Source organism: Anopheles coustani, chromosome 3 (assembly GCF_943734705.1).
Source record: "Anopheles coustani chromosome 3, idAnoCousDA_361_x.2, whole genome shotgun sequence".
Classification (NCBI taxonomy): Eukaryota; Metazoa; Arthropoda; class Insecta; order Diptera; family Culicidae; genus Anopheles; species Anopheles coustani.
Window position 1 is genome coordinate 14,063,924 of NC_071288.1, and position 13,828 is coordinate 14,077,751.

General features: G+C 44.7%; 1 protein-coding gene across 1 annotated transcript; it reads right to left on the reverse strand.

Moving 5' to 3' along the window:
• Positions 1-1,040: 1,040 nt before the first annotated feature.
• Positions 1,041-13,187, reverse strand: LOC131258750 (fatty acyl-CoA reductase 1-like). Its single transcript, XM_058260128.1, has 7 exons — positions 13,093-13,187; positions 12,816-12,906; positions 2,839-3,087; positions 2,326-2,765; positions 2,176-2,240; positions 1,805-2,093; positions 1,041-1,354 (listed from the first exon to the last, which is right to left on the reverse strand). Exons 1-7 carry the CDS (start codon positions 13,185-13,187, stop codon positions 1,126-1,128), a joined length of 1,458 nt encoding a protein of 485 aa, XP_058116111.1. The 3' UTR covers positions 1,041-1,125.
• Positions 13,188-13,828: the final 641 nt, after the last annotated feature.

The following is a 13,828-nucleotide window of genomic DNA, read 5'->3' on the forward strand; positions in this document are numbered from 1 at the left end:
GATCGGAGCACAACGAATCGATGAGATTGTTAATTTAAACACGAATCCGAACAATCTCCGCGGATGCAATGCCAATAAATTTGTCTAGTTTTGAAACATCAAAATCGGTTTGCATTCATCTCGTTCGCCCTTAACCTTTAAGCGCAATAGTGTTGAGCGACCCAAACTTGACGAATGCACTATTGGCGTTAGTGTATCGATGTTTTGTAAACTTTCATGATGATTCAGACGATCGTACCGGTTCACCAAACCTGCTAGCATTTTTTACACAGCGATGAAGAACTAGGGGAAACCATATCGTGGAGTAGATAATAATTTCGGATAAGTTATGACAATATACTACCGGAAAATTGAAACACAAACCATAGCTTTGAATGTTCCTTTCCACTTTATTACGGTCATATGCTATAAGGTAGTGTGCAATAACACATGGAAATCAATATAATAAATATCCATCAAATATCTCGGATTGCCTCAGTGTGGACGATTTCATTAGAAAAGGAGGCCCAGTATTGGAGGGACCGAACCCTTGAAACTGATACTTAGTTAAAGACCTTTGCAAGGCCAACGGCATCGTTCGGGTCGGCTGCCCTTTAAATCGGGGTCCACAAATTTCAGTGTCACAGGTTGGGCCAATTCCGAATGCTTAATTTGGAAGAAACGAGCTGTTACTAGGGATAGGATCGGAAAGAGGCTAGGCCCGGTTTTGTTTTTGCGGTTGCTAGTCGGGCAACTGGAATGAGAGAATATACAATATAACTATCCTAAATATGCTGTTAGGCTGCTGCGAAGGCCCCCGCCCTCCCCAAAGTGCATCCCAAACGGTGCCCTTCTACATATATTTTTGTATCGAACTATAAATCCCATTATGTTTTATTATCTAGCACGGTCAGTTGCCCACGCCTTGGGTGTGTGCCGCCCGCCTTATCTGAGCAACTAAGCTCCTAATCTCTTGATCGATCGATCTACGACGATCGAGTCGGTAACGCTTCCTTGCGCCATCGGAAGATGACGTCACCGACTCTGGCAATCGTGGGTGATCCCAAGACGAGTCGTCCCCGGAACGGTTTCTGTGGAATCCATTGCAGTAAAATGAGTGTTGTTTAAAAAGGGAAAACGGCGCGCCTAGAAGAGCAGATAGTACAGCTGCAGCAGTATAAGGCCAACAAACGCGAACAGCACCGTGTTCACGATCAGCTCCTTCTTTCGCATCGCCAGCCGGGCCTGCCGGACGTTGTTGAGGTCCTCCTTGAAGAAGTATTTCTTCAACCCGGGCACCGCCACCTCGAAGAACAGCCGCCAGGTGTAGTTTCGGTTGTCGCACGGATACAGCTGGAGGTCAACGGGGCACATTCTGTGGAGGAACGGGAATAGAGGTTTATGCATAGTTAGTAGACAAACCTAAGCCATGTTCGCGGCGCGTTGGGTAGCTGTATTAAGCTTGCTTTCTAAATTTGCCATTGAAGCAAAAGACATAAATCGTAATTAAAAGTTACTAGCATGAATTTGGAGCAATGAAACGAGTTGCTACGAAGGAAAAACTTTGGCTTTATGGGCTCTTGCCTGTAGTTCCAGCTTAGAATCATAGGCATAAAAAAGTACATAAAATTACAGCAGAGGCTATTAAGCCACAACGTTTAGGAGTTTTTTAAGCGTAAATAAAAATAAGTGAGCTATTCAAAACATGGTTCAAGTTGAATGTTTTTACTAACGTTTGCGTTAAGTCATACGCTATGGTTGCATCCAATATAGTCGCGATTGAAACAGGGAGAAATGTACTAAAATTTATCAACGAAATACTTACAGTAGATACAAATCCTTCATATTCTGATTGTCGAAGAAGTATGTTGTGTTGGAGAACTTTTTGACCGTCGCCACCACCTTGTCGATCTTGACGTAGGCATCGACTAGGCGCGGCTTCTCACCCCGAAGCCTCATGGCCGTGTCCATGATGTAGGCGGGCACATAGTGAAGCAGAATGGAGTACAGCCGGAACAAGAACTCGTTGCTGGACGTGAAGGTAATCGGTTTGTAGATGCCCGTCAGCAGGGGGTGCTTCTTGCAGGCTTTCTCGCATTCGCGCCTTCTTTCATCTGGTTGTTGGGAAATGACAATACACAGTACATGCTGGTAAGTGATGGGCGGAAATTGAGGGGTGCCTTGTGGGAAACCTACCAAAAGTCAATGGATTGTCGGTGGAGCTAACGCAATTGTATACCACTACCTCTGGTTCTTGGACTCTGATAGATAAAGGAATAAAGACAACGTTAAGGTAGTACAAACATTGCCGTAGGGGTGGCCGTACAAACATTGCCTTCAATTTACCTCTGGATGTACGTTTTCCAGCCGACGGCGATGATTGCATTGGACACGTAGTCCACCGGTACCGTGTCAATTGTCACATCCGGGTCGATGTGACTGGTGCGAATAAGCCCGTAGTACCAACCGATGAACGTTCCGTTCGTACCAAAGATCGAGTCACACCATCCCGGCATCGGTTCGTTCAGGCTGGACATCACGCAGGACGGACGTAGGATCGCGATCGGGAAGTGCTGCCGGTACTCGAGCGTCAGTGTTTCGGCGAGCGCCTTTGTGAAGGTGTACGTGTTTGGCCACTTTTGGGAGTACTTGATAACGTCCTGTATCAGCTTCTCGTCATCGAGATTGGCCAGGATCTTCTCCGGGTTGCAGTCGACCGGGTAGACGCGCTCCTGAATGTATTCGTCGTAGCTGTTCGAGTATGCCGTTGAAACGTACACGAAACTCTGTACGTGAAAGCGCATTCGGTTAGTTCATTCGGGTCGACATCTTCGAAAGCTCGTTTTAAGTTGGACGTACCTGTAGATTCTTGGCCTGACGTCCGATTTCCAAAGCGGTCCGTGTACCGCCGATGTTGATAGTGATTGCCTTGATCATCTCCTCGTCGAACTTCACGGTGGCCGCAATGTGCAGGATGACATTGGTGTGCTCCCTCAGATATTCCATGCTCTCCGGGCAGAGGTCAAAGTTGGGCTTCTCCAGATCACCCTCAATCACCTTGATCTGGTCCTGGTAGTTGGGATTCTTTTTCGCCAGTCGGTCAAAAACCTACGTCAGCCAATAAAACAGGGAGAGTGAAAAACTATCAAATTAGCAACGAAATTCTTATAAATGTTATCGTCTAACACTACGACACATAAGACTTGGACTAGACTATAAAAAAAACTTGCCAAAATGCACTGACCGACTGTTGTCGTGGTTACTGTTGTTTCAGTAGCAGCTTCGTCTTTTATTCCTACCTCATACTATCGGACTGTCGACAACTATTATCGCTAGGCAGCTCGCGTGATTACGCCATTAACACCGCTAGAAGTGCTTTTTTACGAATCGTTGGCTTTAAAGTTCATGGTTATGGGTGCCTCAGAGGCACCGGGACAACACTGGAGGGATGTAAAAAACATGTGGACACCACACCAAGCCAAAGCAAGGGGGAATGAAAACTTCGATCTTCAGCATTCATGGTAAAACAGTGTCTCTAACGACGAAATGAAAGGGAAACTGATCTCTTCTTTGGTACCATTTGGCGAGACATTTGTCTAAGTTGTACTGCCTTCTCTTTGTAGAGAAACGATATTCATATTCATACGCACAGCACCGGCTAAGTGACCTAACAACGTACCGTTGATTATTTTATCACTTCCAATTAAGGCGTGTGAGTTTGACATGTGCGATGTATTCATTGCAAACCGAAAATGCGTATCATGGACGTCAAGATACACATCACACCACCTTCACCGTACGATCGTGTAAGATGTGCTCCTATGTTGGCCAGTTCGAACTATATACATGATCTTTGATACTTACGCCTAAAACGACTGTGACTGTCGAATCAACATCACTCAACTTTTTACGGTTCATTCCTTTTGTGTTAATGTAAGTCCTAATGCCACCAATTGGCGTCGTGATCATGAACGAAGATCATTTTTCCAAATGGTTTTATAGTTCGGTGCAATTTTAAGGTAGGACGAGATGTTGGGTTTGAGATAAAATTTTCTCTTTAAAAGATGGAGGTAGACGTAGAAAAAGAATAGACAAAGTAGAAGAGGTATTTGATTGCCTCGTTTCCACTGCTATCATTTATTCGTTTTGTTTGAGTTTTTTGCTTTCGTGGGGATGAATGGGGCTTTTATAGATTTGAGAGCTTGAACGGTCCCAGTTGTAAACTTTATTGGTCGTAGTCTGTCCGTTATTGGAGCATTAAGGGGCATTGTAGATCGTAGTACATGCTTGTATTGAAATCTGCCTTGGATTTAATGCGTACCGCAAATAACAACATTTAAAGAACATTGAGACTATAGATATCATTTGCCTGTTCATTGTACATACCGAGTACTTGATCGACCATCCTTGGCCCTTAGGGTTCCAAATCGGTATCACTCACTCAAAGCTGTAGATACTATTAAATCATTTTCCGAGTCGGCATGTCGCGACAAAAAAGCAAAATGATATAACTCTCTAATGGATATCCATTAAAAAATATGTCTACCCCTAACCCAGATAAGCAGCTTGCGGCAAACACCCGCTTTTCCCGGCCGGGCGCTGACCCCATTTCGCACACTGTATTTGTCGATCGAACCCACTTTGTGCCAGTTGGTAGAGTTTGTGTGTGTGCTGTTTGTCACGCGAAATTGGCCAATCCATTGGTTTTGAATGTTTGTTTACTTGACGTTCTATCTTCGATATCTTCGACAGTTGTTGGTGGAGCAAAAGCGGCCGAGCTCCAAACCGTAGGAAAGTGTCACATTCCCCATGGCGAAGGACAACGAGGTGCCGCGAAATAGGTACATTTTGAGCTAACAAATTATGTAAATAAAGTAAAAAACTTTATTGTTGTCACTAAATTTAACATTTTGTAAGAGGGTTCCTTTTGGAACACACTCCGTTCACCGTAGACCAAACGGTGATAACGGACTTACAACGAATGGCGCGAAGAAGAAAAGTTCGGTGAGAGTGACCCTGCCAAAAGTGGGTGGCGTACACTGAAAAACCCCCCAAAAAATGTCTTATGATACACCCTAAAAATGTGCGTCCCCTTCCTTCTTTTCAAACTCTCTTTCAGGCGCAACGGATGCGCCTGTTCCGCGGAATTTCTAGGTGCCAGATATATGGACGCCGAGCGCGATACCCGTATGCTGGAGATGTGACACAATATGTTTTACGAAGTGCCCTGACGGTTTCATGCGCCGTCCCTTATGTAACCCTGCCGATGGTTGGCTGCTGGCAAACCGAATATATTTTCTCTCCGCCCGGACCAAGCGGATCAATCCGACGTAATGATGCCGTTACGTTTGGGAGTTTGTCTTAAGTACGGGAAATAGTATTTTCATGCTTTTATTTTCGCGCTCCAGTGAGTTCCTTTGGAGTAGATACATTTTGGACTTTTGGAAGTGCGTGCGTCGCTCTTCGTTGGAGCTTTGTAAGTACGGTTTTGGACTTCGCTGTAATCAACCGTATGGTTGAATCGCTAATTGGCTCTTCAATGTGTCTGACCAAAGTCTGTGGGCGCAGTATGTCAGGATCAGATACTTGATCAGACATCAGATCCTAAATTTATGCATTCCTTCGCTTCGCTGAACTCAACAAAGTATATTGAAAATGTTGGGAAACCGGCCTGGCATATGCATGCCGTAAGTGAAATGATTGCAGCCATTGCAACACCGAGGCACCCAGTTCTGCACGTTCTAAAAGACTCTGCAGTCATACGAGACATGCCAGGAGCGCATGCACGGTTAGGTTGTTGCCCGAAGTGGACCGAAACTCGACGCCGATTGAATCGTGTTCAACGATTAACACCTAAAAGCTGGCCGATTCGGGCAGGAAGAAGGGTCCGCCCGAAGGTTGACGGTCGCAGCAGGGGAGGTTGTTAGCCATACCCATGCCTCCCTCGATGCTCCCTTTTGTTTCCCTTTTAACCCGCCTGTGACCCCCGCGGAAACTGGTTTGACCGGCTACTATTTCCTCTCGAGCCAACGCAGGTGAGGTTCGAGAGTTAGCTAATATGATTGATTTTTAAGAAATGTGACTGCAGATAGCCCGGCACAGGGGTGATCTCAAACCCCCGGCGGCTGGTTCGGAACACAAACACACAAAATAATTTATCTCTCGCGGGTTATTGCAAAACTCAGCACCCGAGCCACCGGTTTGTGGTCTTTTTCAGATGTCTCTTATTTAGAAAACCGGGCTCATTAGATGTCGCAAAGTAGAACTGGCGCCTCAGGCGTCGTCGGCATGGGCTTGTGGAAGGGGTCGGTTTCTTCACGTATTCAAAGGTTCGTACACTGGTGGTTGAATATGAGTCATTTCCATCGCCGAACTTTAACATAACGGCACGCAAGTTGAACGACTCTAATGTGACCATTCAATGGCATTAACCCATTTGGACGCATTGATGGAGTTTCGGTTATCCTTGCTAAAATTTTACTTATGTCGCAAAATGGTGACAGTTGTGTACATTATGTTTTATTGGATTGGATAAACACCGGTTTGAAGATGGATTTTACTGCAGTTTTACAATCAAGAATACTACCGGTGTGTGTTCTGACATTCTTAACGAATTAATCGTTAAGATGGCGTGAAATGAAACGCGTATTTATTACTCTTTTTTAAACACATAAGGAAAGAAAGTTCATAAAGACTTATTTATGTCCTTTCATTCTCCGCATCTTCCATTTTCGTCGAAAGTTTTCAGTTACAAGCTAACTGTAAAACTTTCTTTTCTCACCTATAAGGGACACTCGTTTTGATATTAAATCCTCAAAGGTGTCGGACACAAATCATTCATACAATATTTTTTTATCTTTCAATGTCCATCGAAATATCTTAATACCAACATAAACGGCCCATCAATTAGTCTTTCGCCCAAACTTCCGAATCCGACCATTGCTGATAGAGATAAATTTTGCATTTCGGTATTCGTTTATTGTAACACACGCCAACGTTTGCGGTTCGGTAGCACAAATCGAATCGCGTCCAACAAAGGTTGATTAAATTATGTAAATTTATCCCTGGGTGCGAGACTTTTCGGAACAAAGTCGTAAAACGATACGCATATCGTGACAAACACGAGATTCATTCATGTTTGTTTGGTTTCATTAGCATGAAATATCGAGCTAGCCGCCAAACCGGAGTTGCAATCATTTTACGAGCGGCTTCTTATCGACTCCTTACATATTCTGTTGATAAAGTCATGAATATCTTCTGTTTTCAAAGTACTCAATTGCACCAAAAAAACCACCTGTTTGTAGCATTTTATTTCATCTCGCGTGATCCGTTATTAGCAAATTTAAGTTTCAAAATCTTGCTTGTTTGAAATACATTTCTTAGACTTTCTGAAGGCAAAGCATTAAAACCTGAATTTCAATTTCTTTTTTCCCCCGCTTCATGACGAAGCTCCTTCGGTCGATCGTTCCAGACTTTTCGAAACTCGCATTCTTTTTGGTCATCATCGGTTGGCGATTAGTTTTCAGGAAATGTGAAAAAATGCGTTAATATTTCTGCTATCCGGTACGAAACATAGCCTTTTCTTGTTGGATACCGTTGGAGGATTGGCAAAATTTTGCATTTTCGTGGTCAGACCGAGCGCTAACCTGTTATCATTAGCATAGCGATCGCCATAAAGCTGGTTTGACGAGTAGGTTTTTTGCTGTCGATGTATGTAAATTTTTTGCCAGAATCATCCAATCCAACACATTAATCTCGGGCTCTCACTATCAGCTGCCCGTTTGGATTGGGTAGATTTGGCATAACCTGTTTGTTCGGGAGGATTACATCTAACCATGGCTCGCGGTTCGAGCAGTGTTCGGTGTTCCTAAATTTGAAGTTCAAGTTTGCCGTGGACACTTCTAGAAATCTTTGTTTTGAATGTTTCCTCCGCTAGACAGGAAGTGCGAACTCGTTCCGAAAGTAGACTCCGGTTTGTTTTCCAATCTCATTAGAACAAATGAATCGTAGCTTATGTACGTTCAACGCGGCAACAGGTTAGGTTCGTTAGTGTACAAACACTTAAAGTATTGTTCCAGACTTCCCCCGAAGGACACAGCTCGAACCGGAGGAATCGGTTCAGACGTTGAAGACGTCATTTTTGTGGGGGAGCGTGGAGGAATTTGTATTCTCGAATGAAACGATTACGTCCGTAATTAGCATTCCGCCACTGTTTTCATCGAGTTTACGTTCGAAGCTTTATATTGGAATGACGGAAGAAGGAGTAGTTAATTTATTTCGTTACCCTACAAAGTTGTTCAGGTTTGCAAGCGACATGGGATGGCGTTGCGTAAACATTCTCATCCACAAAACTGGCTTAGAAACTACGGTGATTGATATATCTCAGATGATCACTGATTGAATTGAAGGCAATGAAGGCGCCGATATCTGCGGTAAGTTGATCTTTCTGAAATTATGCAGTTTTAGTCATGCATCTTAGTATCTGTATTAGTGAGTAGTAAAAATGGTCGTTAAAGTCGTCAGATGTAGGTGTAGAGACTCCAACTTGTTTAGTCTAGCAACGCCTAATCGACCTATATTAGGTTAAAACACTAATTCTTCACGTTCAGCATCTGAACAGTTTGACCTTCGCTTGACTTACGCTTGTCCCAAAATATCTATCGCTTCCATAAAGTGTTTCCAAAACACTCGGTGGTCCTCAGTATCGCGGTTCCGTTTCAACAAAACGATGTCACGACCGTCGTACGACAATCCACTTCCGGAGTGGCGCAAGCAAACCTCACCTGCCGTCTCACGGTGGCTCCCTTTACAGACACCGCCACCAGCGGTACGCCATTGCCGAGTCAAGGTCCAGACGCGATTACGTCCAGTTTTGGAACCAAGCCCTGCCGTAATGTTTCAAGCCACAGGTTGGTGCCGAGTAAGGAAGGGCCATATTGATGTCTGGCCAATGTGCACTAATACTAAGCTTGTGCGATTTCGTACTGTAATTCTTCGAGTCATAGAATAGTTTCATTGTGTTTGTTCGCAACCTCCTTGGATTGCTTTTTAAATATGCTTTCGAAGCCAAATTTCCCTTATAGGCACAATAAATTGAATACGTACAAAATATATGGAAGCAATCGAGACGAGGTTATATGGCATTATTTTAAAATTTTTCTTGTTTTTTTGATGAACTAACTTTCTCTCTCGCCACACCCATTTGACCTGGCTCGGTCTAAAGTTTAAGAGAAAGAGAGAGAAGTAGAAAGTATAATTTTCCGCTAGTAGCATTTGTTACATCGAGCCTTCGGAGGAGATTTGTTTTGCCAGCCGTCCACCAAATCCGGAGGATGGAAGGATGATTACCCAAGAGCTCGTTTTTTTTTCAAGCCAACAAACATACACACACAGTTTCTTTCGATAGTCACGAGAAGTGTCTTGCTCCGAAGCCCGATGAATGGTTGATTGATTTGTAAATGAGACAACAACAGTAAAATAAGTTTTCATAAAATGCATTCAACATATGGAAGTAAAACCGAATGATACGTCAAACTGATCAATAGATGAACATTTTAGAGAAACATAATTTAAATCAATGTTGTTAACTTCAGTGTACCAACAATCTTTTTCAATTTAGCTACATAAATACTATGAGTGCACTATGAATGGTCTGGTAAATGCAACCAGATGTCTAACATTCTGAACCTTTGTTCGAGCGTTCAAAACAAGTTTGACAACTTTTCTCAACAACGTTTTAACCCAATAGTTGTTCTCGTCAACGACCTGCGAGTTCGATTTAACCCAGCATCGATCGATCGATCTCATGCTGTCCTGCATCGGGTCACTAACTCATGCAACGATGACACTTTTCCACTCCGTAGATTATTTTGGCAAGTTGTTTTACTCCTTTCGACTTGTCTCAAAGTGAGGTAGGAATGCATTTGACTCACCCCCCGGCGGTGATTTATTTCTTCACACACAAACTAACTGCCTGGCACGATGCAATTATCCTCAACTTCCAGCTTGATGTGGGTGCCATATTTTAACGTTCGAAATGCCAATACCGCTGCGATATAACTGTGGTTCGAAATGGTCGTAAACGTTATAACGCACATGGCGTTCGTCGCCGAGGGTGGAGGTGGAGGGGAAACATTATAAAATTGCGTATGAGAGACGCTTCATAGCTGAAGATTTTCGTCATGTCGAGGGCTAGTTTGAACTGAAATCGCGCCACGTCAATTAATGGTGTGTTATAATTACACTTACGTCACTCTTACGCGCTGTTATAATTTGTCATCTTAAAAATGTATGATTTTATAATAAAATTTTCTTCGTTCGAAGATTGTTTTCTTTCGTAGATTGTTTACCTATTTGCGCTCATTCACAAATACCTTCCTTTATGTGGATTGAATTTTGTTTTATCTTCAGTTAACTGTTTTTTTCTTGGGTGATGAATTTGAAACAGGAAAAAAGCTCATTTACAATTTCCGGAAATTTCTGTTCAAACAATGACGAAGAGTAAACATTCGTCTGGATACCGTTTTTTTCTTTGCGCTATCGAAGTTCAATTGTGCGAAAAAGGAAAACAACGTGCGCTGATGGACTAGCGAATGTGTGCTTCGTCGGTGGCGTGCAGCAAACAAAAGACTTCGATGCCGGGGTTGACACGAACCTCTTCGTTTGCAATCGAAAATTATATTGAGAACACACTTGTTAAAGATGGTAATCTTCGAAACTTTGCGATGTCAACTGTTTGTGAGCACGTCTATGCTTTTTGCACTATCGAGGCACCCGTTCACGGGCAACGGGTTTTTATTTTGTATGTGTGTTTAATGTTGGTTCAAACCACCGACGCCATTGGTGAATGCCACATTCGTTAACCGTGCGCGTTCTCTTTATGTTGAACGATTCAATTGCTTGATTTGTTTTCCATCAGAACACGCAGCTTTAACATTCCACATTGCGTCACAACAGCGTCGAGATCGAGGTCCGATCGAGATTGTCTATGGAGTACGCTATTCGGTGGGATGCTACATGCTACTGATCTCGCGATTAGTGTCGACGTCAGGGTCTTAGAAGAGTGATTGGCCACTAGAACCAGATCTAGAGTGGCGTATGGCGTCGCACTTTTGCCACTGGCATTGCGCCGTTCGGAAAAAGAAACACACTCGCATGATCACGACGCGACTGGCGTTGAAGCCGTGTGGTCTCATTTTGCGTGTTTTTTCTAAGCGGCTTAAAATCGGTCACCATCAGCCGCAAGGTTACCTTGGTTGCTTGGGTCGGACCCCTTGGCTTGGGTCGGACCCGTTGGCAGAAGCTGTCAGACCGTTTTTGCTCGAGTGGCATTTGACGGTGGAAGACGATAAATATCATTGCGCAGGGTCAGCATGCCTAAACCTGAGTCAACCCTGCTGATGATGCTCGTAGGGTCAAGCGAACGTCTTTGAAGATGTATCAAACCGATGGAGAGGTACCGCTGTTTGAACTCCCCCGTATTTTGACCCTCAGCGGGAGTGGGACAAAACCCCTCTTCCTTTAATGACGCCTCACGTTGTCCCAATATTTGCCGTCCATCGATGTCGATTCCCCACACTGGGTGGCATGAGGGCCAACAGCGAGGTGTCAGGTCGCTTGCCCAACTGTCCCATTTTCTGTTTGACGCCCAGCTGATAGCGCCTCACGTTGATTGATGCCTTGCCTGGACCCGATGCCGATGTCAACATTTCGGTGGAACGTGAATCGATAGATGCTGCGGGCCAAGGGACAGGGTGACAGCTCTTCCCCGGGTTCATTAGTTCGCGGTGACCTCATCCTCCCCCTCGCAGCATCGCCATCATAATCGACGTTGTTGGCCGCGCATAATCAATAATTGTATAACATGTGTTAATTGTTTCGCGTTCACTTCACCTCCGGTGAAAAAGGCAGCACCTTAGAGACCGAAAGTTGCTCTCCTAACGTTGGGCTACCAAACGGCGGGGACTCAGTGCGAAACGAAAGCGAACAGCGAAGGGTGGCGTGTGTGAAAGTGTGTTTACGGTTCAAATTTGTAGGTTTCCAGAGGCGAGGATCGCGCGATCTAGCACTTCGTCGCTCGAGAGATGCCTCGAACACTGCACTACGTCTCGTTGTTGATGCGACTTGGTCGTAGCGAGACGTTATAAATATGAAACGATTTTGTCGACTAAAAAGAAAAGCTTTCAATCGCAGCCGATCGCATAGTATTTGGCCGTTTTTTTTGGCGATCCCAGCGTTCCGTAACGCTCGTATCACTTGAGGTTCCGCGCCTGCCTTTGATTGGCATTTGGATCGTTTCGTTTTCCACTCGAGAGGACTCAATCGTGGAGTAGGAGGGTTTTCCTCATTTTCCTCCTTTTCTCTTTTACTGTTCGTAAGCGTAGCGGCTCCCTTTTTCCATTTCTCCCAAATCGAGATACACTAAAGGGACATTCGAATGGTCGAGATATAAAACAAACCATCAAGCCTTTAGATGCTATCTCACACTTAAAACAGCTGAAGGTTCCCTCCCAATCTTCGGCATGGAAGATCCAAGATGTGTGTTGCATCGTTCGAACGCCAAAGGGCTTTCGCAATCCGCTTTGAGGAAGCCTAATCTCGGCCGATGCATACAAATCGGAACACACACGCACATGGTTCGTCCAAAAACCAATCACGCCACGCTTTTCCATGGACTCACTATCGTTATGCAACAATCCCTCAGATGGAATCCGAACTTCGCCTACGAAAGCTTTGCGTCGGAAGCGGCTTTAGGCTTAGGTAAAGACAAACCATGGAGGCGGGTTGTACAACCCTATTTAAAACACGATTCTTTTGGGGCAGGGTTTTCTACTCACCGGTGAAGAGCAAAGCGTTTTGATGCGCTGCTCCGGCTGCGTGTTCTTTTTCTCGCGCACCATAAGAATCACTTCCTTAACGCCGCATGAACTACAAGGTTTGGTAAGGTTTGGTCACCAGCAAAAAAAAAAAGGGTAGAGAAGAAGAAGTAGAAAAAGCATGATTATCCCATTTGGATGCGAATTCGTTGTTGGATGATGATGGACCACGTTGAGCCATGATGCCAAATGGGGGTTTGCGGATTGGCAGCACCAATGCGCGAAATCGGAAGCTTACCGCAGCAGTTTTTCCACCACAATCTTCCCGATGAACCCGGTACCACCGGTCACGAACACCACCTTGTCGCGATAGAACTCACTTATGTTCGACATCGTGTTAACCCTTTTTTTCTTGTTTCGCAAGAAGAAACACAAAAGCCAAGAAGGAATTTCCTCAGACGCACTTTATAGTTTCCCTTTTTCCCAGAACTTAGTCCGGATTCGCTATCACTGCGCTGCGTTTTCGATTCACTACAGTTGGTTCTTCTTCGATTCACCAATGAGCACACGTTTTGGACCTGAAATTCAGCCGGGGTTCGTCACTTCACACTCATTGAAGTCCACTGTTTGATTCGTTTGTTCTTTCGATTCGGAAACGTTCGAATTGGCTTCCACAAGGCCAACTGCAAACACTACCTGCCAGAGAGCAAACACCCCACACTGTAAGGAACACGACGCTGCTTTATCTCGCGGAGTTGACCACCCGTACAGGTCGACCGCTGGCACTGAACTGACGGACCCGTGGCACCGTTCGACCGTGCCCACCTTCAAGTGGACGTACCGCGTGGAGCGCACAGTATCGCCAATAGTCGCGCGCTACTTGATCGCTTATTGCTCCCCACGAAAGGCAAGCTTCTCTCGTGGGAATTTCCGACCGAGGGATGCTGGCGGTGATCTGATTGAGTTTGGAGTCTTTTTTTAAAACCGTTGAGTAGCTTATTTGGCTTGTGCTAGCTTACTGGCGCTGGTGCTAG